This window comes from Oncorhynchus nerka, linkage group LG4 (genome assembly GCF_034236695.1).
Source record: "Oncorhynchus nerka isolate Pitt River linkage group LG4, Oner_Uvic_2.0, whole genome shotgun sequence".
In the NCBI taxonomy this organism is placed as follows: domain Eukaryota; kingdom Metazoa; phylum Chordata; class Actinopteri; order Salmoniformes; family Salmonidae; genus Oncorhynchus; species Oncorhynchus nerka.
Window position 1 is genome coordinate 90,808,174 of NC_088399.1, and position 27,089 is coordinate 90,835,262.

General features: G+C 43.2%; 1 protein-coding gene and 1 pseudogene across 4 annotated transcripts; one reads left to right on the plus strand and one right to left on the minus strand.

Moving 5' to 3' along the window:
* Positions 1–315: 315 nt before the first annotated feature.
* On the minus strand, positions 316–7,838 carry LOC115120305 (chromatin modification-related protein MEAF6). Of its 4 annotated transcripts, XM_029649217.2 has the most exons (9): positions 7,696–7,836; positions 7,062–7,177; positions 6,869–6,956; positions 3,988–4,033; positions 3,664–3,853; positions 2,626–2,655; positions 2,010–2,078; positions 1,784–1,817; positions 316–1,668 (listed from the first exon to the last, which is right to left on the minus strand). In XM_029649217.2, exons 1-9 carry the CDS (start codon positions 7,783–7,785, stop codon positions 1,654–1,656), a joined length of 678 nt encoding a protein of 225 aa, XP_029505077.1. In that variant the 5' UTR covers positions 7,786–7,836; the 3' UTR covers positions 316–1,653. The 4 variants fall into 4 exon arrangements, 3 of the variants coding, with proteins under 3 accessions (XP_029505077.1, XP_029505078.1, XP_029505079.1); XR_003862126.2 differs by having other exon boundaries at positions 1,784–2,078; positions 7,696–7,838; XM_029649218.2 differs by lacking the exon at positions 2,010–2,078 and having other exon boundaries at positions 7,696–7,832.
* Positions 7,839–19,879: 12,041 nt separating this feature from the next.
* The window catches only part of LOC115116592 (MAP7 domain-containing protein 1-like), an 89,411-nt pseudogene continuing 82,201 nt past the window's right edge, over positions 19,880–27,089 (plus strand).

Consider the following 27,089-nt stretch of genomic DNA (forward strand, 5'->3'; position numbering starts at 1 on the left):
TCACGACATCCAAACTACTTGGTGAAAAAGTAGTTCACGACATCCAAACTACTTGGTGAAAAAGTAGTTCACGACATCCAAACTACTTGGTGAAAAAGTAGTTCACGACATCCAAACTACTTGGTGAAAAAGTAGTTCACGACATCCAAACTACTTGGTGAAAAAGTATCATCTAAATCTTAAAAAATGTCAGACTACAAATTCCAAGAACAGATCGTACTAGGATCAAATGTTAAAAGGTGTAATTTAGCCTATTAAACACACTACAATGTTTCAAGTGAGAATTAGGCAGGTATGATGCCGAAAAATAAACGATTGCCTACTTCAGCCACATTTTGATTTTCCTTTTGCAAAAGTGTGTAGTTCCAGTAGTTAGCTACACAACAAACAAAAAGTGACCTACTGAAAACAGTAACAAGATTTGAATTTCGTTCAAGTACCAACCAACCTACTGTAAAATGTAGTTGAAGTACTAGTTAAACTGCATATAGTACACTGTTCCCCAACATGGCATGGGTCATGTGTTGTCAGCCTGTTGCCCCCTGGTTCACTTTAACTGCCACTGTTCAGAAATCAAAACTCAAATCTCTGAAACGGCCATAATGACGTCATATCTTTGTGTGTAAACAGAGTTATTTTAATCATACTTGGGAGTCAGAATAAAGCTGTTTGAAGGTGAACACAGTACTAAAACAATTTCCATGAACTCACTGAAACGTCACCAATCAAAACGTAGTGTGGTATAAATGGAATAGGGAGCTATTTGAGACTCAGCTAATAAGATGGTGGACTAGAGAGAGAACCTGATCTGAGCACCTTGAAGAAGCCACAATGAAACCAGACAGTAGATGCCGTCAGACACAGATGTTGGTCTGTTGGTCATAAACTAGCTTCCCTATTGATTTCCCTGCTATATGATCACTGAAGAGTGCAGAGTAAAGACAGAGATGTTGGTCTGTTGGTCATAAACTAGCTTCCCTATTGATTTCCCTGCTATATGATCACTGAAGAGTGCAGAGTAAATACAGAGATGTTGGTCTGTTGGTCATAAACTAGCTTCCCTATTGATTTCCCTGCTATATGATCACTGAAGAGTGCAGAGTAAAGACACAGATGAGATTTTGATTAACAGCAAGACATTTTCAATGCTTCTGGTGGGCTAGACCTTCACAAATTTAGATTTTTACCATAAACTATATATAGTAATATTTATCATTTCAATGTTTTATTACAATTATGCTAAACAAATCTCAAAATAAAATAAAAAAACAGAAGCTGGGATATTCTAGAGATAACAAACCCACACAACGACAAATATAATCTTGTTATTTTTGTCACAAGAAGAGCAGAGGAAAATGTGAAGTTACATGATAAATATAGAATGTTCAGCACTATACAATAACCCCAGCTGGGTATTGAGTAACATGCAATTACACACCTTGTACTTTTCTGCAGGAAAATCATGAAACACAAATATTTCTAGTTGCAGGTGGGGAGGGGCAACATTTCATGCAATATACACAAAGCAGAAACCAAGTCAGTTAACATAAGGCATATAAAGTTCACAAAGCCCAGAGAAGTGATTCTCTGCTTCACTGAAGACTTCTCCTGTGTGGCCAGTTCTGGTCTGAAGTGCTTAACACCCCCATTTCATCAAGTTGAATAGTCCTGTGGAACAACAATAACGTCGACGACAGAATTAAAAACTAAAAATGTTAAATATTTCTAAATCACACATTGCTTTATTGGAAGCCCAAGACAACATAACATTCCAATAGCTTACCGCTCTGGGTTTTTTGTTCACCTTCATGTCGAATCTAAAATCAACAAAAAAAGCAAGAGTTACGACAGATCTTTCAGGTTTCACTAAATACAACACGAGTAACCATGGAGACAACAAGCACCACTACAGTTACTCAAGCGAAGAGACCAAGCAACACACAAGGAGACAACTAAAAGAACCATATGAAAGCCTGGGATGTGCTGAAAGATGTGGGTTTTTACTCAACCTTTGAGCTCCCCATCTCATTTTGGCAGGAAGAGCAGACTTTTTCATAACTGGATTAAGGGAACAGGACCTTTATGGAATGAAACCAGGATCAAGAAATAAACTGAGCTTCTAAAGTAGTGTTTATGCCCCTATGACTCAAAACACTACAGAATCTAGCGTGGAGTCTACAGAAGCTAGGTGCAAATACTTTATTAGATACAATACATTATTTCAGAAATAAAGTGTGCGTCCCCAAATGGCACCCTAGTTCCTATATGGGCCCGTGTCAAAAGTAGTGCACTAAATAGGGAATAGAATGCCATTTGGGATATAAACAAAGATTTGGACATGTAGTAATGATAGATTTTCTATGATGACACATTAACCGTGACAGAAGCAGATGGAGAGCTGAGGGAGAGAGAGAGAGTGGGAACGTCAGGATGTGGTCAGAGAAGGCAGGGGTAGTCCCCCCCCCAAATGGCACCCTATTCCTGACGTAGGGCACTACTTTTGACCAGAGCCCTATAGGTCAAAAGAGCTCTGGTCAAAAGGCAGTGCACTATATTAGGGTGCCATTTGGGACACAACCAGGATGTATCACCACAGGACGCAGGAAGTAAAAATGTGAGACTTACTCAAAGTCATAATGAAACATGGCAGAAGGGCTGGGGCAGCATTAGGGGAAGTAGAGAGCAGTAGTAATTAGTACACCAGCCTGACTCACTCTAAAGGGATGCTGTTGTATCTGGAAAAATACAGGCTTGTTAATAATTCAACTAGCTACCACAATATTTTAACTTATTGAGATGATTTTGTCTAAATATGCGGTGGTTTTATTAGGCTACATACAACATAACACAATGTGGCTAGGAACCAGTGTGATGAGATAACACAGCTGGGAAAGTTGGCATCGTTTCTTACTTCTCCTCACATTCCAGCTCCAATACAAACAGACTAAGCCACTTGCTATAAACCAGTAGTACAGCCAATCAAACAGACCCTCCTGTTGTTTATACAGTAGTACAGCCAATCAAACAGACCCTCCTGTTGTTTATACAGTAGTACAGCCAATCAAACAGATGTTTATACAGTAGTACAGCCAATCAAACAGACCCTCCTAATGTTTATACAGTAGTACAGCCAATCAAACAGACCCTCCTGATGTTTATACAGTAGTACAGCCAATCAAACAGACCCTCCTGATGTTTATACAGTAGTACAGCCAATCAAACAGACCCTCCTGATGTTTATACAGTAGTACAGCCAATCAAACAGACCCTCCTGATGTTTATACAGTAGTACAGCCAATCACACAGACCCTGCTGATGTTTATACAGTAGTACAGCCAATCAAACAGACCCTCCTGATGTTTATACAGTAGTACAGCCAATCAAAAAGACCCTCCCAGACAACTTTTTTTTAAGTTACCTTGCGCGCAAGAGAGCTACATCTGCACATATTTCAGAAATGATAGCAGGGCCATGTTCAGTAGCCAACGGTTGCAGATAGAAATTATGTTAATAGACCCACTTTGATTCTACATATTCTACATGTCAGAGAGGCATGTTTGTTCTACAATGCATATTTCTATCCAAACGTTCCACAACGTTGTGTTCTGCTGAACGTGCCCTGGGAGTTAGTCTAGACCAGGGACTGCGTTTAGGGTTGAGTACCTGTGTCTGTTTTTGTTCTTCCTTTTCTTGTGGCTCCCATGGTGGCTTCCGGAGGAGGACGAGGCAGCCTTCTGGGGTTTGAGGTCCTGCAGCGCCCCATCTGCGTCCTCCGTGTCCTCCTGACTGGGTTCGTTCTCCTGGTTCTGGAGGTCTGGGGATGTGTCGCTCTCTGTCCCACTGCCGGGCTCACCTGAAGGGCCAGACAACAGAAGAGCAGCATGCCACCTTGGAGCTCAACTCCCTCACATACCAGTAGACTACATTCAGTAAGCACTGTGGCAAACAAAAGTGTATTAATTTGAGATGGCGAATTCATATACTTACGCTTTTCATTCATGTGATCTGGGATCCCGCCAAGTGCACAGACAGCCTGTTCAACAAAGACGAACAGTTGGTCAGAATTTACACGTTATTACAATCATAGATGGCCTCCTAGGACAATACCGAGAGGACCGGTGGCCTCCTAGGACAATACAGAGAGGACCGGTGGCCTCCTAGGACAATACAGAGAGGACCGGTGGCCTCCTAGGACAATACAGAGAGGACCGGTGGCCTCCTAGGACAATACAGAGAGGACCGGTGGCCTCCTAGGACAATACCGAGAGGACCGGTGGCCTCCTAGGACAATACAGAGAGGACCGGTGGCCTCCTAGGAAAATACAGAGAGGACCGATGGCCTCCTAGGAAAATACAGAGGGCCGGTGGCCTCCTAGGACAATACAGAGAGGACCGGTGGCCTCCTAGGACAATACAGAGAGGACCGGTGGCCTCCTAGGACAATACAGAGAGGACCGGTGGCCTCCTAGGACAATACAGAGAGGACCGGTGGCCTCCTAGGACAATACAGAGAGGACCGGTGGCCTCCTAGGACAATACAGAGAGGACCGGTGGCCTCCTAGGACAATACAGAGAGGACCGGTGGCCTCCTAGGACAATACAGAGAGGACCGGTGGCCTCCTAGGACAATACAGAGAGGACCGGTGGCCTCCTAGGACAATACAGAGAGGACCGGTGGCCTCCTAGGACAATACAGAGAGGACCGGTGGCCTCCTAGGACAATACCGAGAGGACCGGTGGCCTCCTAGGACAATACAGAGAGGACCGGTGGCCTCCTAGGACAATACAGAGAGGACCGGTGGCCTCCTAGGACAATACAGAGAGGACCGGTGGCCAATAATAGAGTGAACCACCTACTGAGGACAGGCCAATAATAGAGTGAACCACCTACTGAGGACAGGCCAATAATAGAGTGAACCACCTACTGAGGACAGGCCAATAATAGAGTGAACCACCTACTGAGGACAGGCCAATAATAGAGTGAACCACCTACTGAGGACAGGCCAATAATAGAGTGAGGCACCTACTGAGGACAGGCCAATAATAGAGTGAATCACCTACTGAGGACAGGCCAATAATAGAGTGAACCACCTACTGAGGACAGGCCAATAATAGAGTGAACCACCTACTGAGGACAGGCCAATAATAGAGTGAACCACCTACTGAGGACAGGCCAATAATAGAGTGAACCACCTACCTACTGAGGACAGGCCAATAATAGAGTGAACCACCTACTGAGGACAGGCCAATAATAGAGTGAACCACCTACTGAGGACAGGCCAATAATAGAGTGAACCACCTACTGAGGACAGGCCAATAATAGAGTGAACCACCTACTGAGGACAGGCCAATAATAGAGTGAGGCACCTACTGAGGACAGGCCAATAATAGAGTGAATCACCTACTGAGGACAGGCCAATAATAGAGTGAATCACCTACTGAGGACAGGCCAATAATAGAGTGAACCACCTACTGAGGACAGGCCAATAATAGAGTGAATCACCTACTGAGGACAGGCCAATAATAGAGTGAACCACCTACTGAGGACAGGCCAATAATAGAGTGAACCACCTACCTGAGGACAGGCCAATAATAGAGTGAACCACCTACTGAGGACAGGCCAATAATAGAGTGAACCACCTACTGAGGACAGGCCAATAATAGAGTGAACCACCTACTGAGGACAGGCCAATAATAGAGTGAACCACCTACTGAGGACAGGCCAATAATAGAGTGAACCACCTACTGAGGACAGGCCAATAATAGAGTGAACCACCTACTGAGGACAGGCCAATAATAGAGTGAACCACCTACTGAGGACAGGCCAATAATAGAGTGAATCACCTACTGAGGACAGGCCAATAATAGAGTGAACCACCTACTGAGGACAGGCCAATAATAGAGTGAACCACCTACTGAGGACAGGCCATTAATAGAGTGAGGCACCTACTGAGGACAGGCCAATAATAGAGTGAGGCACCTACTGAGGACAGGCCAATAATAGAGTGAACCACCTACTGAGGACAGGCCAATAATAGAGTGAACCACCTACTGAGGACAGGCCAATAATAGAGTGAACCACCTACTGAGGACAGGCCAATAATAGAGTGAACCACCTACTGAGGACAGGCCAATAATAGAGTGAACCACCTACTGAGGACAGGCCAATAATAGAGTGAGGCACCTACTGAGGACAGGCCAATAATAGAGTGAACCACCTACTGAGGACAGGCCAATAATAGAGTGAACCACCTACTGAGGACAGGCCAATAATAGAGTGAACCACCTACTGAGGACAGGCCAATAATAGAGTGAACCACCTACTGAGGACAGGCCAATAATAGAGTGAGGCACCTACTGAGGACAGGCCAATAATAGAGTGAACCACCTACTGAGGACAGGCCAATAATAGAGTGAACCACCTACTGAGGACAGGCCAATAATAGAGTGAATCACCTACTGAGGACAGGCCAATAATAGAGTGAACCACCTACTGAGGACAGGCCAATAATAGAGTGAACCACCTACTGAGGACAGGCCAATAATAGAGTGAACCACCTACTGAGGACAGGCCAATAATAGAGTGAACCACCTACTGAGGACAGGCCAATAATAGAGTGAACCACCTACTGAGGACAGGCCAATAATAGAGTGAACCACCTACTGAGGACAGGCCAATAATAGAGTGAATCACCTACTGAGGACAGGCCAATAATAGAGTGAATCACCTACTGAGGACAGGCCAATAATAGAGTGAGGCACCTACTGAGGACAGGCCAATAATAGAGTGAACCACCTACTGAGGACAGGCCAATAATAGAGTGAATCACCTACTGAGGACAGGCCAATAATAGAGTGAATCACTCACTGCTACAGAAGTGACTGAAGACTTGCTGAACAGACGCTCTGCCTCCTTAAACTTTCTGTTTCTTCGGTCCGTCTTGCTGTTGGAATTTCTGACAGAACGATACAAAAACAGAGTAAATAGATCATTAACACAGGCAAGATGATTCAATATCAACACTTCATGTCCGAGTAGCCATGGTCCATGTCTAGCTTACTTTTGGTTGGTGAGGTATCTGTCCCATCCTCTAATGATATTCCCATACATCTGGGTGTCTTCCAAGTAGCTGCCCTCAAATGCATAGATCTGTCTTTCCAAGTTCACCAATGTCTCCTGTGGAAAGTATTGTAAAAGGCATTAGACTTTGCATTTCAAATGTATGAAACTGACCGAAAGTGTAATTACTATATAGCCAGAGACAGTACCACAGCCATGCCCATGGTGATGTGGGCATTAGTATGTAGGGTTTGACTGCACCTTGTGGACAAAGGAAGTTACTACGTAACTCCAACGACATTGTACATAAACATTGATATATCTAGTAAAAAAAAAAAAATGCAGTACCTATGGATGTATGACGCTGAATAAAAGCATATACTTTGTTACATGTTATAATGTTTCATTAGAATGGTATCGTTAACTAAAGTATCTTGCCAGCGAGCAACAAATATTTACCGGCAGAGTAGAGAGCCGAGGCCTAGTCGTAGTAGCTTAGCTAGGATAGCCAGTGCGGCCTAGTAAACTAGCAAAAGCTACCTTGCAACTTAAACATAAGATGCAGGAAATACGCATGTAGCAAAAATATTTACTCCTACGGAAACGTATCTAACTACAGCAGCTAATAAACTTACCGCAAGTTCTTGTTTCCTCTTGACCAGTTCCGAGAGTTCCCGACGGGTGTCGGGAATCTGTGGCGGTGTCGCCTTCGTATGCATCGCCATGATGAATCTCCGAAAAACAAAACAGCGTCTTCAATGATGAGTTATAAAATAGGGAAAAACAAAGACTTTCACCACAAGTGGGCGCTAGATGACTGGTACGTTTGCTTGTCTTGCAAACGAGCCAAATGCTTTTTCTTCTACTGCCGCTCTGCTTTCACCGAGTACTCGCTGTCGTGGAAACAGATCATTGTATCCACACTCAGAAGTTTGTTTTCTGACTACAGTAACTTTACAGTGTGGTGAATTCATTAATTTTTGTTGCATTCTAGGATCACTTTGCGAATTTGGTCAACGTAGTCGGGCTACATTTACCATTCAAATTGCTACCTAGTCAGCATGAGGGTGTTGCAGTCATTGCTTGAGTTGGGTACCAGCAGCACCTCACATGTTCTACTGCTTGAGCCCTTGTACTTCCTATAAACAATATTGTGAAGTTCAAGTTCCTGCACGTAAATATGAACAGTACCGGCACCCAAAATGATTACAGGTACCTATTTCAGTCCAAGTTAAGCACTGGTGACATTACAAACTCTCCTCCCTTCTAAACAGATTGTCAGGCGATGCAATACATGTCAGGCACCTGTCCCTCCAGTTGTGTTGTAACTCTCTTAGCTAATGACGGGGAAAAATACACAGAATGACATTAAGTGTCCTTTTTTTGTTGCCTTGCATCCCGTGTAAATCTAAATGATGCTCAGACTTCTGCTATCGCTTTTTACATTAATCTAGGCGGCAAACATCTAGAATACATTTCATCAATACCCACCAAATACCAAACACAGGTGATAATCAATGAGGTCGATAAGAAGGGGTTCTTGTCACAAGCTAAGAGGTTATTTTCAGAAGACAGTCAGGTAGATATGTCAACCAATAAATCAATCTGCCCTCCAGCTAATTAATACATTAATCAGCCAATGAATTGTCAAATTAAGATGTGATTTTTACATTTAGTTTTCAGAATCAAAACCCAGGGCCAGGCACATACAGTGGGGCAAAAAAGTATTTAGTCAGCCACCAATTGTGCAAGTTCTCACACTTTAAAAGATGAGAGAGTCCTGTAATTTTCATCACAGGTACACTTCAACTATGACAGACAAAATGAGAAGAAAAAAATCCAGAAAATCACATTGTAGGATTTTTTATGAATTTATTTGCAAATTATGGTGGAAAATAAGAGTAAGTAAATGATCTAATGATTCTGTCTCTTCGCAGCAAAATCTGCAGAGCTGGGATGGTTGTATCCCCCATATATATATATATACAGGTAAGTCGGAAGTTTACATACACTTAGGTTGGAGTCACTAAAACTCGTTTTTCAACCACTCCACATTTTTCTTGTTAACAAACTATAGTTTTGGCAAGTCGGTTAGGACATCTACTTTGTGCATGTAATACAAGTAATATTTCCAACAATTGTTTACAGACAGATTATTTCACTTATAATTCACTGCATCACAATTCCACTGGGTCAGAAGTTTACATACACTAAGTTGACTGTGCCTTTAAACAGCTTGGAAAATTCCAGAAAATGATGTCATGGCTTTAGAAGCTTCTGATTGTTTAATTGACATCATTTGAGTCAATTGGAAGTGTATTTGTTGATGTATTTCAAGGACTACCTTCAAACTCAGGTCCTCTTTGCTTGACATCATGGGAAAATCAAAAGAAATCAGCCAAGACCTCAGAAAAAAAATGGTACACCTCCACAAGTCTGGTTCATCCTTGGGAGCAATTTCCAAATGCCTGACTGTACAAAGTTCGTCTGTACAAACAATAGTACGTAAGTATAAACACCATGGGACCACGCAGCCGTCATACCGCTGAGGAAGGAGATGCTGTCTCCTAGAGATTAACGTACTTTGGTGTGAAAAGTGCAAATCAATCCCAGAACAACAAGCAAAGGAACTTGTGAAAATGCTGGAGGAAACCGGTACAAAAGTATCTATATCCACAGTAAAACAGGTCCTATATCGACATAACCTCAAAGGAAGGAAAGAAGCAGCCACTGCTCCAAAACCAACATAAAAAAGCCAGACTACGGTTTGCACCTGCACATGGGGACAAAGATTGTACTTTTTGTACTCATCGTTATGTTTGGAGGAAAGAGGGGGAGGCTTGCAAGCCGAAGAACACCATCCCAACCGTGAAGCACACAGGGGTGGCAGTATCCTATTGTGTGGGTGCTTTGCTGCAGGAGGGACTGGTGCACTTCACAAAATAGATGGCATCATGAGGAAAGAAAATTATGTGGATATATTGAAGAAACATCTCAAGACCTCAGTCAGGAAGTTAAAGCTTGGTTGCAAATGGGTCTACCAAATGGACAATGACCCCAAGCATACTTCCGAAGTTGTGGCAAAATGGCTTAAGGACAACAAAGTTAAGGTATTGGAGTGGTCATCACAAAGCCCTGACCTTAATCAGATAGAACATTTGTGGGCAGAACTGAAAAAGCGTGTACGAGCAAGGAGGCTCGTTACACCAGCTCTGTCAGGAGGAATGGGCCAAAATTCACCCAACTTATAGTGGGGAGCTTGTGGAAGGCTACCCGAAACATTTGACCCAAGTTAAACAATTTAAAGGCAATGCTACCAAATACTAATGGAGTGCATGTAAACTTCTGACCCATTGGGAATGTGATGAAAGAAATAAAAACTGAAATAAATAATTCTCTCTACTATTATTCTCACATTTCACATCCTTAAAATAAAGTGGTGATCCTAACTGACCTAAGACAGGCAATGTTTACTAGGATTAAATGTCAGGAGTTGTGAAAAACTGAGTTTAGATGTATTTGGCTAAGGTGTATGTAAACTTCCGACTTCAACTGTATATACACAGTTGAAGTCAAAAGTTTACATACGCCTTAGCCATTTGCAACAAACAAAAAACTATTCTATAAACCTGTTTTCATTTTGTCATTATGGGGTATTGGGTGTAGAGTGATGAGGAAAAACATTTATTTAATCTATTTTAGAATAAGTCTGTAACGTAACAACTTTGGAAAAAGTCAAGGGCTCTGAATACTTTCCGAAAGCACTGAATGTACAGAATTCAAGGCTATAAATCTGAGAAGGGGGAGGGCTGACCTAGAATCAGTTTTTAATTTAGATCAGAATGAAGAAGTCTGCATGGACAGGGGGGATCTGACCCTAGGTCAGCACACCTACTCTGCTTTATGAATACGGATCCAGGACGTGCAATAGTTTCTATGACAACACCTCTCTGGTCATAAATGGTTTCCCATGCCTTTTAACCCTTGTCCAAGGAGAAGACATTACCTGGGAACATTCTCCTGAAGAACCCCCCCGCCAGACCCTGGTCAGGATGATGTAGTGAACTACGGGGGCCCGGCCAAGCACTTCATGTCCAGTGCTGTGTTTGTTTCTGGGACAAGCCATGGACCCAGGATGTGTGAGGCCAGGGATTCCCAGGTCCAGGTACTGCATCATTGATCCTCCTAGATTGTGTCCTAAATTGCACCCTATTCCCTATCTAGCGCACTACTTTTTTTAAATACCAGGGTTCATAGGGCTGTGGTCAAAAGTAGTGCGCTATATAGGGCATAGGGTGCTATTTGGGATATACGCCAAGCCACACAGTTAGAATGGACACTTTTCTTATCCGGTTGTAGCCAATCATATCGTATGAGCATAATACATTTGTGTTTTATACAATGTTTTGACTATTATTATTATTATTATTATTGATATTCGTACGTTTAACTTTCATATCAGTAAAGAGGATATTGATTAATCTTCAGGTCTTTTCTGTTCATACGTTTTCTCACACCTTATTCAGACCCCCTCCCCAGTGTCTCACACCTTTAAGTCGCCGACACTGGGGAGGGGGTCTGTTTAAGGTGTGAGACACTGGGTAGGGGGTCTGTATGAGGGGTGAGACACTGGGGAGGGGGTCTGTATTAGGAGTGAGACATTGGGGAGGGGGTCTGTATTAGGATTGAGACACTGCGGAGGGGGTCTGTTTAAGGTGTGAGACACTGGGTAGGGGGTCTGTATTAGGAGTGAGACACTGGGGAGGGGGTCTGTATTAGGAGTGAGACATTGGGGAGGGGGTCTGTATTAGGACTGAGACACTGGGGAGGGGGTCTGTTTAAGGTGTGAGACACTGGGGAGGGAGTCTGTATAAGGTGTGAGACACTGGGGAGGGGGTCTGTATGAGGGGTGAGACACTGGGGAGGGGGTCTGTATTAGGATTGAGACACTGGGGAGGGATTATGTATAAGGTGTGAGAAACTGGGTAGGGGGTCTGTATCAAATCAAATCAAATTGATTTATATAGCCCTTCGTACATCAGCTGATATCTCAAAGTGCTGTACATAAATCCAGCCTAATACCCCAAACAGCAAGCAATGCAGGTGTAAAAGCACGGTGGCTAGGAAAAACTCCCTAGAAAGGCCAAAACCTAGGAAGAAACCTAGAGAGGAACCAGGCTATGTGGGGTGGCCAGTCCTCTTCTGGCTGTGCCGGGTAGAGATTATAACAGAACATGGCCAAGATGTTCAAATGTTCATAAATGACCAGCATGGTCAAATAAAAATAAGGCAGAACAGTTGAAACTGGAGTAGCAGCACAGTCAGGTGGACTGGGGACAGCAAGGAGTCATCATGTCAGGTAGTCCTGGGGCACGGTCCTAGGACTCAGGTCCTCCGAGAGAGAGAAAGAAAGAGAGAATTAGAGAGAGCATATGTGGGGTGGCCAGTCCTCTTCTGGCTGTGCCGGGTGGAGATTATAACAGAACGTGGCCAAGATGTTCAAATGTTCATAAATGACCAGCATGGTCGAATAATAGTAAGGCAGAACAGTTGAAACTGGAGCAGCAGCATGGCCAGGTGGACTGGGGACAGCAAGGAGTCATCATGTCAGGTAGTCCTGGGACATGGTCCTAGGGCCCAGGCCAGTTGAAACTGGAGCAGCAGCATGGCCAGGTGGACTGGGGACAGCAAGGAGTCATCATGTCAGGTAGTCCTGGGGCATGGTTCTAGGGCTCAGGTCCTCCGAGAGAGAGAAAGAAAGAGAGAAGGAGAGAATTAGAGAACGCACACTTAGATTCACACAGGACACCGAATAGGACAGGAGAAGTACTCCAGATATAACAAACTGACCCTAGCCCCCCGACACATAAACTACTGCAGCATAAATACTGGAGGCTGAGACAGGAGGGGTGAGACTGAGGAGAACAGCTGCAGATACTGTATATTCAGACAAGTCAATATTCTGTCCACTAAAACACTCCCTGTAAAACCAAACCTCCGTTTATATGACTTTCACTCCCTAAACAAGGCTTCTGTCTGAGCTCCCTGCTTTTATTACTCCTCTGGTCTTCCACTGGTCTGAAAGACTTTTAGGAAAACAAATTCATCTTGTAAAATAAAAACTTGGGAGACTCGGTTTAAGACCTTTAGGAAGCTTTGAGATCTGGGGGTCTCAACAGAGGAGGCATTACCTACTCTGACTGACCTTGGTTTCAGCTGACCCTGGTGGATTTATCTCTTGACATTTAAACCATTGTCTCAACTGCTGTTGTCTGAAGCCACTAGTGTTGTAGATGAAGTGCCAAAGGGGACAGAGACACTGGAACACATACCTCTGGCTTTATCGGAGCTGACTGAGCTCCATCATAGCTTGTAGTCAAATTGGGCAAGTATAAACGTGTTCATTCAAAGGGGCCCTTCCTGAGACAGCCTTTTGTTGTGAGTGTGTGCATTTAGGAACGTCTGTGTATTCTATCCCCATGTACTGGTACTGTATGGTAAGTAGGTGTACAGCGAGACACATGACTGACCCTAAACCTAATTACAATTTATTGCTAATATCTGTAATATCACTCTCTATTGTCATACTTCTTAGCCAATAGAAATAAACATGAGAGCACCGACAGGCATGATACATACTCAGCATGAGCCAACAACCGTTCTTTCTTGAAGGAAAGTACATTTATGAGGTTTTATAAAAATAAAAAGAGCAATAACCCCTTAATTCATCACTTTAATTAGATTTGGCTCTGAAGTTACTGATAGTTATCAGAAAATTTTTAAAAAAAAGGAATGAGAGATGCAATTGTATTGTGGGATTCATCATTTGAAGTATCCACAGAATGGTGCTAATGTGATGGGGTGGATGAGAGCATCTTCTGTCATATTCATGGTAGAGCTAATTGTGTCAGCCTAATCTTATATCTGTGACTTGGCAGTACATCAGTGGATTACGGGCACAATATGGTGCTATTATTTCATAGCGATTTGCATAAGACGTTTAAAAAGTGCCAGAGATACTTACTGGAGCGTGGAGACATGATTTTACTCAGAGTGCTTCGATGTGGTTAACAAAATTAGAACGTCTGTTTTATTGTTAATTGTGATTTGCCTCCGGGTGGGATTGTGAGAGGCTTTGATTGGTTGAGTTTGGTAGCTGTGCTTTAATTATTAATGTGCAATAGGCTGGGTGGATGGATGGATGGATGGGTGGGTAGGTAGGTAGGTGGGTGGGTTTGTGGGTGGGTGGGTGGATGGGTGGGTGGGTGGGTGGGTGGGTGGGATAAATGATGGATAGGTGGATGACTGGAGGGATAGATGGGTGGATGGAGATTAGCACAAGTGGAACCTACATGTAGGATGGTTATTCTTTCATCGTCATCAGTGACTTAACATGGTCATCAGTGACTTAACACCGTCATCAGTGACTTAACATTGTCATCATTGACTTAAAATCATCATCAGTGACTTAACATGGTCATCAGTGGCTTAACATGGTCATCAGTGACTTAACACTGTCATCAGTGGCTTAACATGGTCATCAGTGACTTAAAATCATCATCAGTGACTTAACCAGGTCATCAGTAACTTAACATTGTCATCATTGACTTAACACCTTCATTAGTGGCTTAACATGGTCATCAGTGACTTAACACCGTCATCAGTGGTTTAACATGGTCATCGGTGACTTAAAATCATCATCAGTGGCTTAACATGGTCATCAGTGACTTAACATGGTCATCAGTGACTTAACACTGTCATCATTGACTTAACACCTTCATTAGTGGCTTAACATGGTCATCAGTGACTTAACACCGTCATCAGTGGTTTAATATGGTCATCGGTGACTTAAAATCATCATCAGTGGCTTAACATGGTCATCAGTGACTTAACATGGTCATCAGTGACTTAACACTGTCATCAGTGACTTAACACCGTCATCAGTGGCTTAACATGGTCATCAGTGACTTAACACCGTCATCAGTGGCTTAACATGGTCATCGGTGACTTAACATGGTCATCAGTGGTTTAACATGGTCATCAGTGACTTAACACCATCAGTGGCTTAACGTGGTCATCAGTGACTTAACACCGTCATCAGTGGCTTAACATGGTCATCGGTGACTTAACATGGTCATCAGTGGTTTAACATGGTCATCAGTGACTTAACATCATCATCAGTGGCTTAACGTGGTCAGCAGTGACTTAACACCGTCATCAGTGGCTTAACATGGTCATCGGTGACTTAACATGGTCATCAGTGGCTTAACATGGTCATCAGTGACTAAACACCGTCACCAGTGGCTTAACATGGTCATCAGTGACTTAAAATCATCATCAGTGACTTAACCAGGTCATCAGTGACTTAACATGGTCATCATTGTCTTAACATGGTCATCAGTGACTTAACACCGCCACCAGTGACTTAACATGGTCATCAGTGACTTAACACCGTCATCAGTGTCTTAAAATGGTCATCAGTGACGTAACATCGTCATCAGTGTCTTAAAGTCATCATCAGCTCAACAAAGAACCCATTCATGTATCCATCTTCCTTTTGTATAGCTGTTAAACATTAATGGGATGATTTGTGGAAGAATTGGCTACGTAATGGCTGTTTGTATCATCAGGGGACACAAGCCCTCAGGAATCAAGACTTATCAATTCTCTTTTCATACTGAATCAGCACAAACATGAATTGGAGCCTAGTTGAATGCACTGCATTGTTGAATATACAGTATTCTCAAACAGGCACTTTCAGGGAGCAAGAAATACGAGAAGAATGAAGGAACTTATGGAATTAATTCACCTGAAAACACTGCCGCATAATGTCTTAACTGGCCGTACATATGTATAAGTTCCTTGTAGTGTATGAGAGAGAGAGAGAGAGAGAGAGAGAGAGAGAGAGAGACCCCACAGAGCCCCAGGACAGTAACACAAATAGACCCAACCAAATCATGAGAAAACAAAAATATTATTACTTGACACATTGAAAAGAATTAACAAAAAATAGAGCAAACTAGAATGCTATTTGGCCCTAAACAGAGAGTACACAGTGGCAGAATACCTGACCACTGTGACTGACCCAAACTTAAGGAAAGCTTTGACTATGTACAGACTCAGTGAGCCTTGCTATTGAGAAAAGCCGCCGAAGGCAGACCTGGTTCTCAAGAGAAGACAGACTATGTGCACACTGCCTACAAAATTAGGTGGAAACTGAGCTGCACTTCCTAACCTCCTTCCAAATGTATGACCATATTAGAGACACATATTTCCCTCAGATTACAGACCCACAAGGAATTGGAAAACAAATACAATTTGTGATATTTGTGACCTGTTGCCACAAGAAAAGGGCAACCAGTGAAGAACAAACAGCATTGTAAATACAACCCATATTTATGCTTATTTATTTTCTCTTTTGTACGTTCACTATTTGCACATTGTTACAACACTGTATAAAGACATAATATGATATTTGTAATGTCTTTATTATTTTGGAACTTCTGTGAGTGTAATGTTTACTGTTTTTATTGTTTATTTCACTTTTGTATATTATCTACTTCACTTGCTTTGGCAATGTTAACATATGTTTCCCATGCCAATAAAGCCCCTTGAATTGAATTGAGAGAGAGAAAGGGAGAGAGAGACTATTTAACAATCGAGCCTGATCCTACCTCATCTTGGATGTGCATGGGTGATTGACTGTCCATTCCCCCAGCCCCTACTTCTCATCCTTGCTGCTTCTCAAAAGCTCATTACTGCGCCACTAAATCATGTATTCCTCCCTCACAGGCACTGTGGTTTAACTCATACTAATAAAGCCAATTCCATTATGGATGCCGGCGCTGCAAGCCTTGGATAGGCTGTTGATGGGTTTGAGAGAGACAATACCATAGAAATTGAATCACTACAAAAGTAAATTGCTGCGTTCTGATGGGCTTTCCCCTTTCTAGTAATTATATTTCTATGGGTAGTACTCAGTAGATGGATCAGCAACATCCTCCCCTAACACAATTCATCTGGGTGTATTTCATCTCCCCTAACACAATTTATCTGGGTGTATTTCATCTCCCCTAACACAATTCATCTGGGTGTATTTCATCTCCCCTAACACAATTCATCTGGGTGTATTTCATCTCCCCTAACACAATTCATCTTGATGGATTCTCTTACTTTCTTGTGTTCTTTTTGTTCTACCCTGTTATTTTTAGTGTTACATTGATATTGATTACTGCATTGTTGGGTTTGATTAATTGTTCAGCAGTCTTATTGCTTGGGGGTAGAAGCTGTTAAGGAGCCTTTTGGACCTAGACTTGGCGCTCCAGTACCGCTTGCCGTGCAGTAGCAGAGAGAACAGTCTATGACTTGGGTGACTGGAGTCTTTGACAATTTGCCGAGCAGTTGCCATACCAGGCGGTGATGTAACCGGTCGGGATGCTCTCGATGGTGTAGAACTTCTTGAGGATCTGGGGACCCATGCCAAATATTTTCAGTCTCCTGAGGGTGAAAAGGTGTTGTCGTGCCCTCTTCACGACTGTCTTGGTGTGTTTAGACCATGATAGTTTGTTGAGATGTTGCCCTTAGTTCCGATTCTCAAGCTTGTAAACAATTTCTGGAATATTTGTATTGCTGTACTGCGCTAAGTGGGTCATGAATTTTTTATTTGTGTCTCAACACCCAGAAATGCATTTTTGCCTGTATTCAAAGCATTCTGACATGAGCTGTCCCTATTCTCTGAGTCTGCAGGGGTTTAGCAGAAGAATGTATCTGCAGGGCTTTAGCAGAGTCTACTTGCTGCCTGGTGTTGATGCAAAATGCAGGATGTTTTACAAAGGCGAAGAGAAGGTGAATCTCTATACTTTTAGTAATAGTAATCCTGTGTACTGGTTTATGATTTTACACTAGAATACTGCCATACATCATGTACATCTAACAGGCAGTTGGTAATATCAATCTGCACAGTTTATAAGAGACAAATCCTACCAATGACGCTGGGGCCACTCTTAAATAAAAAATTTAAAAAAAGGTTGAATTTTACCCCTTTTTCTCCCCAATTTCGTGGTATCCAATTGTTTAGTAGCTACTATCTTGTCTCATCGCTACAACTCCCGTACGGGCTCGGGAGAGATGAAGGTTGAAAGTCCTGCGTCCTCTGATACACAACCCAACCAAGCCGCACTGCTTCTTAACACAGCGCGCATCCAACCCGGAAGCCAGCCGCACCAATCTGTCGGAGGAAACACTGTGCACCTGGCAACCTTGGTTAGCGCGCACTGCGCCCGGCCCTTCACAGGAGTCGCTGGTGCGCGATGAGACAAGGATATCCCTACCGGCCAAACCCTCCCTAACCCGGACGACGCTAGGCCAATTGTGCATCACCCCACGGACCTCCCGGTCGCGGCCGGTTACGACAGAGCTGGGGCCACTCTATGTAAAAATGTATGCATGCACGACTGAGTCGCTTTGGATAAAAGCATCTGGTAAATGACATATAGTACTATTTATGATATTACTGTATGAGACATGGATGTACAGAGAGATACTTTATGATGAAGATTATCTTGAAACATCTGTAATTTACCTAATTTTGAATTAAAAGTGTTGTAAAAGGGCAAGTGGTTGGAACTATTTAAAAAACATTTTTTTTAAATGAATGAGTCCTCCATAAACAGACTAATAGTGTTTACACAAGGGACCAGAATATAGGGCAAATATCATTGGACTAACAATCTATAATAGAGACATTGAAGTAGGCCATTGTTTTATGGTGTTACAATACTGATGATGACTTACTTTGGTCATGTCAAATCCCCGAGCTGACAAGGTACAAATTTTATTTTACCTTTATTTAACTAGGCAAGTCAGTTAAGAACAAATTCTTATTTTCAATGACGGCCTAGGAACAGTGGGTTAACTGCCTGTTCAGGGGCAGAACGACAGATTTGTACCTTGTCAGCTCAGGGATTTGAACTTGCAACCTTCCGGTTACTAGTCCAACGCTCTAAACACTAGGCTACCCTGCCACCCCAGGGTAGCCTGTCGCCCCAGGGTAGCCTAGTGTGCTTTAGTAGGTCTAAACCTAGTCGCAAAAGTAAGTGAATCCAGTAGAAGTTCCACTCTGTGTATTGTGTCTTTGTGTAACTGGGCTGTTCCAGGCCTAACTCACTCACCCTGCCTTACCTAAATGGAAAATAGACACCGGACTTCAACCTCTGACTGCAGGATAAATGTGTCACCTACAGTGAAAAAGAAGGTCGCATTAATTCTTAACGATCTTGTCACAGTGTCAAACTACAGGCTGAATGAATTAAAACAGAAATTATTCACGTGAGACTATTCGTTCCATCCAATGATTGCCTCACATAAAAAAAATAAAGAGCAACCCAAATGAGAAAACATGCAGGTCCAACTGCAACGGGCAGCTTATCTGAATTCAAGAGATCATGTTAAGAACCCTCTTTTGATGAATGACATGTTAATAATGCTGCATTAAACTGTTATTATGACTATAGCACAGATGTCTGTGGGCTCCTTAGATAGATACATTGCTTTGAGTGTTCAGCGTGTGTATCTGATGGCTGCAACCATTTCTAACAGGGGGATCGTTGTTTTGCAAGCTCGATATATTCTCCCATTTCCCCCGTCAAACCGTATACTCTAAGTGTACAAAAATGCAACTGTAAATCAATTATCGAGACGTGTTAAACATTTTGTAACATTTTGTCGGTTAAATTATTTTTGATCAGTAGGTGCACCGGGTTTTGCTTAACCCCCGGTAAGATAGATGGTACAGTCAATCAGAGAGGCAGGCAGCGGCTGTCCGTCCGGTACAGATATTCGACAAGCAGTGCTATTGCTACGATTAAGTCTCTGCCTAGCTCGGACTTTTCCTTTGGTCAACTCTGTTGATATTAATTTGTCATACAATATGATCTGACAGTGAAGGGTCTGTAGTTCAAGAGTAAATAAGAGAGACGTACATAGACTAGTCATCGTGATTTTTCTGTCTAGTTATTCTTTCATTTGATTCCCCTACCGTTCCCTCTTGGATTTACGAAGAGCATGTTGGTGATCTGAGTATACAGAGAGTTTTTCTCCTGTCCTTCGATATATTTGAGGAATGACTGCAACTGGAAAGGGACTGACAATCGCTTGAATGGAAAAAATGGAATACAACGATCTTGAGAAAAACATTGAGGAGAAACTGACATTAACAGATACATGTAAGTTATTTTATACTCGCCACCATAGGACACATTAGCCACACTTAATGCGGTGCTAAAGGATCAAATTAACAATCAAATATATTTCAACAGTGGGGTGATTGAATGCTTGGAGTAAATGTGTTGGTATTCATGGACGTGTTGATAAAATCTGTGTGCCTGCGCATGCATTGTGTTTGATCCGTTCAATCAAAATCAACAGGCCACCATTTGAATAGGCATTAACATAAACATGAATTTTAAAAAACAGTAAAAAAAAAACATAATTCATATCTTATTGATTGATACCCTACTATTCCTAACAGACATTTTTTCACCAAAGCAGCAATGCCGGTTTTTGTTGCCGTTTGGCCACCTGCTCTCCGGATTAAATGACCAGAAAGATGCATGTTGAATATAGTGCAAAATGCCCTGACATCGTTCCTTGGCCAGAGAGCTGGGAAATACTGCGACCTATGTGTAATTCTTTATTACCATCCAATACCAATGAACCAATCCAGCACCAGGCACAACAAACAATGCCGTTTTCAAATTAACCTGACTTTGGAAATCTGCTGGTGTCTCTACAGTGTCCAGTTGCTGTCAGCGTCAAACCCTATACCTCAAAATAGATTACCATAGCAGACCAGCACCTTGGTAACAAACAATAATATTCCACCAGTAAACCTGGCCCATGCAGTCAGTTAGCTCTGGTCCAAGGCCTAGTGCACGTTCGCCCTGGACCAGAGCTAGCAGTGGTCTGGCCTGGTCTGATTACACCCTCTAGTCATGAACCAGCTGATAGCAGTGATGGCTGTTATCTTGACCATCATAATGCCTTGTAATAACATTTGTGTTTGAATGGTGATTTGATGGTGTGAACAATAGGCTAACATATTGGGATGTACAGTGTTGTATTCCTCTAGTCTTGTGGATGGTTTGGTCACTGGAGGCTGGTAAGGGTAACCCTGCTCTTCCTCTTGATGAGGAAGGCAGGCACTTGATGGAGGCAGAACCGCTGTGCTGCAGCTCTTCATCATTCCAGAAGCACAGTACTACTGACCTCCAGCACTGTGACAGGAGAACCCTGTTTCTCTTGTCCTGTGTTTGATTTGACCTCCAGCACTGTGACAGGAGAACCCTGTTTCTCTTGTCCTGTGTTTGATTTGACCTCCAGCACTGTGACAGGAGAACCCTGTTTCTCGTGTCCTGTGGCTGGTGTTTGATTTTACCTCCAGCACTGTGACAGGAGAACCCTGTTTCTCTTGTCCTGTGTTTGATTTGACCTCCAGCACTGTGACAGGAGAACCCTGTTTCTCTTGTCCTGTGTTTGATTTGACCTCCAGCACTGTGACAGGAGAACCCTGTTTCTCTTGTCCTGTGTTTGATTTGACCTCCAGCACTGTGACAGGAGAACCCTGTTTCTCTTGTCCTGTGTTTGATTTGACCTCCAGCACTGTGACAGGAGAACCCTGTTTCTCTTGTCCTGTGGCTGGTGTTTGATTTGACCTCCAGCACTGTGATAGGAGAACCCTGTTTCTCTTGTCCTGTGTTTGATTTGACCTCCAGCACTGTGACAGGAGAACCCTGTTTCTCTTGTCCTGTGTTTGATTTGACCTCCAGCACTGTGACAGGAGAACCCTGTTTCTCTTGTCCTGTGTTTGATTTGACCTCCAGCACTGTGATAGGAGAACCCTGTTTCTCTTGTCCTGTGTTTGATTTGACCTCCAGCACTGTGATAGGAGAACCCTGTTTCTCTTGTCCTGTGTCTGATTTGACCTCCAGCACTGTGACAGGAGAACCCTGTTTCTCTTGTCCTGTGTTTGATTTGACCTCCAGCACTGTGACAGGAGAACCCTGTTTCTCTTGTCCTGTGTTTGATTTGACCTCCAGCACTGTGACAGGAGAACCCTGTTTCTCTTGTCCTGTGGCTGGTGTTTGATTTGACCTCCAGCACTGTGATAGGAGAACCCTGTTTCTCTTGTCCTGTGTTTGATTTGACCTCCAGCACTGTGATAGGAGAACCCTGTTTCTCTTGTACTGTGTTTGATTTGACCTCCAGCACTGTGACAGGAGAACCCTGTTTCTCTTGTCCTGTGGCTGGTGTTTGATTTGACCTCCAGCACTGTGACAGGAGAACCCTGTTTATCTTGTCCTGTGGCTGGTGTTTGATTTGACCTCCAGCACTGTGATAGGAGAACCCTGTTTCTCTTGTCCTGTGTTTGATTTGACCTCCAGCACTGTGACAGGAGAACCCTGTTTCTCTTGTCCTGTGTTTGATTTGACCTCCAGCACTGTGACAGGAGAACCCTGTTTCTCTTGTCCTGTGTTTGATTTGACCTCCAGCACTGTGACAGGAGAACCCTGTTTCTCTTGTCCTGTGTTTGATTTGACCTCCAGCACTGTGATAGGAGAACCCTGTTTCTCTTGTCCTGTGTTTGATTTGACCTCCAGCACTGTGATAGGAGAACCCTGTTTCTCTTGTCCTGTGTTTGATTTGACCTCCAGCACTGTGATAGGAGAACCCTGTTTCTCTTGTCCTGTGTTTGATTTGACCTCCAGCACTGTGATAGGAGAACCCTGTTTCTCATGTCCTGTGTTTGATTTGACCTCCAGCACTGTGACAGGAGAACCCTTATTTCTCTTGTCCTGTGGCTGGTGTTTGATTTGACCTCCAGCACTGTGACAGGAGAACCCTGTTTCTCTTGTCCTGTGTTTGATTTGACCTCCAGCACTGTGACAGGAGAACCCTGTTTCTCTTGTCCTGTGGCTGGTGTTTGATTTGACCTCCAGCACTGTGACAGGAGAACCCTGTTTCTCTTGTCCTGTGTTTGATTTGACCTCCAGCACTGTGACAGGAGAACCCTGTTTCTCACGCTGCTTTTATGATAGTTTACCTTTCCTGTGGAATAGGTATGCTCTGCTCTATGCAGACAGACAGACAGTCAGACAGACAGAGAAAGACAGACACTTTATATGGAATAGGCAGCCATTTTGGACGCGACCCTACTGCAGTTAGACTCTCCCCTTGACCCCCCGTCATCTCTCTTGGAGCAGTGCCATGATGCCGGGTAGACTGGAGAGGGACACTGACTGTAGAGGGACACTGACTGGAGAGGGACACTGACTGGAGAGGGACACTGACTGTAGAGGGACACTGACTGTAGAGGGACACTGACTGTAGAGGGACACTGACTGTAGAGGGACACTGACTGTAGAGGGACACTGACTGGAGAGGGACACTGACTGGAGAGGGACACTGACTGGAGAGGGACACTGACTGGAGAGGGACACTGACTGTAGAGGGACACTTCAGGGATAGGGTTAGCTATGTGAAGCCCCGGGGGCTAGAGGACCACCATGACATTGAGACAGAGAGACAAGCACCAGAATCCTCTTGTAAGAGAAACATTAGTGGCTTTGTAGTTGAGGCAGCCATGAGACTAAGCCCCTCCAAGAAGCTCTGTTTGCAGCTCACAAAAGGGTTACATCCTGAATGGCCCCCCTATTCCCTCTATAGTACACTACTTTTGACTGGAGCCCTATGGACCTTGGTCAGAGTTAGTGCACTGTAAAAGGAATAGGGTGGTATTTGGGACCACAAAAGGAATGGCAGTGAGGCACCACGTTTCCTCGTCAAGACAATGAATCAGCTTTTGTTTAATGCAGACAGAAAGTGTTTTTGAGCATGTGTGGTATTGTATATGATATCACTGAAATCCCGAGGACTGGCAGTATACTGCAAGTGTTTGTAAGTCTGTTCCGTGGTATATAAGGCCTACTATCAGTCACGATCTCAACTGACAAAAGTTTTTTTACGTTTCAAAACGCGCCTTGTTGAAGATTTTATTTATCTTCTTGGTTGCAAATTAGTTTTTTAAACTGGAGAACTTTGAATAGAGCTCCAAGACAATAGAGCTTCTCTTCTGTGGAAGTAATCATGGGACGTGGACTGACGTGGACCCTCTTCCACTCTCTCAAAGTTTTCCTGATGCAATGTTCCTGGCCCACATTCAAGATCACAGTTGGCCTGGAAATGTAGTCTGTGTCCCAAATCGTACCCTATCCCCTACATAGAGCACTTATTTTGACCAGAGCTCTATGGGCTCTGGTCCAAAGTAGTGCACTATATAGGAATAGGATACCATTTGGGACTTGGGACGTAGATTTGGGCTTCAGCACAACCCCCCACCACCCCCACCACAGAAGTTCTCTCATTCTCTCTCATTAAAACAGTTGAAAAACAAATGGTTTTTGATGACAAAACCATTTGTTTTTCAACTGTAATACACATGATTAAGATAACATTTTGCATACCGTGTTGTGATAACCTTGTATTTAGCCTACAGCGTCCATTACATTTACTGCTAAGAGAGGGGCTGAATTAGAGGGGTAGACTGACTACGGAAAATAACAAAGTACCTCTCATTTCTCCTTTAGTCAGACATGTTGAAATGGTCAGTTTCAGTTTTGTCTCCTATTGGCAGGGGTACTGTGTGTTTGTGCATTCGGGAGAGGAGGGGTTGGGATGGGTGTGGAAGGGCCATGTTAGAATGTGAGGTATTCTTCTCCAAAGGCCCATATCTTCTGCGAGCGAGCAGGGGGGAGTGACGGGTCAGGAGGGTAGCTAGGGATGTTATTGTGGCATTAGCTGGGTCAGTAGGCGTCTGAGGAGGGAGGGAGGTGTCTGTTTCTCAGGCAGACAGATCTGGGCTCAGCTTCCTAAAAAACATCTTAAAGGGATACTTCAGGATTTTGGAAATGAAGCCCTTTATCTCCTTCCTCAGAGTCAGATGAACTCGTGGAAACCATTTGTATGTCTCCGTGTCCAGTTTGAAGGAAGTTGCTAACTAGCTTTAGCGCACTTGCTAACTAGCATTAGTGTAATGACTCATTAGTGACTCATTAGTGTAATGACGTCAGCAGATGTCACAAAGTGCTGTACAGAAACCGAGCCTAAAACCCCAAACAGCAAGCAATGCAGATGTAGAAACACGGCTAAGGCTAAGTTCATTGATAAAACCTTCATAGGAGCAATGTTACATCTCAGAGCTGTTTCCCAAAACCATTGTTACTAAAGTTGCACTTGAAAACGCTTGTTATTTACAGACTGACTGCCTCAGACCACTTAGAACAGCTAAGTGTTTCGTTAGATACAGACCTACATAGAATCAAGATGTCTGTTTCTCTGCGACCGAACTAAGCTGACTATAAATACAAAGTTGACAATGTCATTGGAATTGTTACAAACAAGGATAAAACAATGTTTGAAATGAAAACCCATATGACCAAATTTAAAAGATATTTAACAGTACAGGCCACACAGGCATATAACTAAATAATATTTAAATAAATGTCATGTTCATTCAATTGAGATCTATATATATATATATATTTTTTAAAGTAAATATTTTCTTAATTCTATTTCTTGGACTGCATTGTCGGTTAAGGGCTTGTAAGTAATTATTTCACGGTAAGGTTGTATTCGGCGCATGTGAGAAATAAAATACGTTTTGATTGGATTATTTTGCTAATTGTAGGCTACTGTCTGTCATTTCTGCCTCAATATATTTCATGGTGTGTAGCAACATGATGTGCCAAAGCTTCGATTTACACATCCTTATTCAGGAGATTTATATTAGAATAAGTCACCTCAATATTTGCCGCCAATGATAATAATATCTTTCTAGGAGCTGATGCGTCGTCAGTATTGTGGAATAATTATAATGTTAAGGTAAGATTTGAATGGTAATAACTAATCCGAGAGCATCGCTGCCTTTTTCTTTCTTCTTCTCTCGATCCTATAAGTATCGACGTATGTCTCCACGACGCACTTCGTGGACATTCTCTCTGCTGGTGTTTTGAGAAACGCATATTACGTCTTCGTCCGTTGCAGGAACGACGCATCGTTAAAACACTCCGAAGTTAAAGTTCCATTGCTATCGTGAAACTGAGCCCAGAGCGCTCCACGTCAGCGAGCAGGAGCAGCCACATACACACACTCACCGTGCAGCTCAAGCTGGTATAAATCAGGGCCATGGTCACTGACCTCTCCCACAGGAACTAGAGGAAGAGCTCCATCCTGTAGTGCATAGAGACATCCTGTAGTGTATAGAGACAGACGAGGTCATCGCCTTAGAGGTCATCGCCTTAGCGGTCGTCCCAAATGGCACCCTATTCCCTATTGGGTTCTCGTCAAAAGTAGGTTACTATGTAAGGAATAGGGTGCTATTTGGGATAGCAACCTATCCAGAGACGGGCTCACGTTTCCGTTCCCATTGTAAAACACTGAAGTCATTGATGACTAACGTAAATTTTCAATTACTGAGGAATCCTACTCATGTCTCTAGGCCTCTCATATTTTCCTCAGAGATCAATTTTACTGTGTCAAAACATTATATTACACATATAGGAAGGGAGAAACAATGGAATTCTGTGACAGAAATAGTTATATCTTGTCACGCCTTGGTCATTATATTTTGTGTTTTTGGTATATGTTTGGGTAAGCCAGGGTGTGACATGGGTTTATATGTTGTGTTTCGTATTGGGGTTTGTAGTAATTGGGATTGTGTTGATTAGGGGTGTGTCTAGTTAAGCTTGGCTGCCTGAGGCGATTCTCAATTGGAGTCAGCTGCTTATCGTCTCTGATTGGGAACCGTATTTAGGTAGTCTGAGTTCGCGTCGTATTTGGTGGGTGTTTGTCCTGTCTCTGTGTTGTAGTCACCAGATAGGCTGTAATTAGTGTCACGTTCCGTTTGTTGTTTTGTATTCTCACAGTTATTTCATGTATCACGTTTTTCTTCATTTAAAGTAACATGAGTAACCTA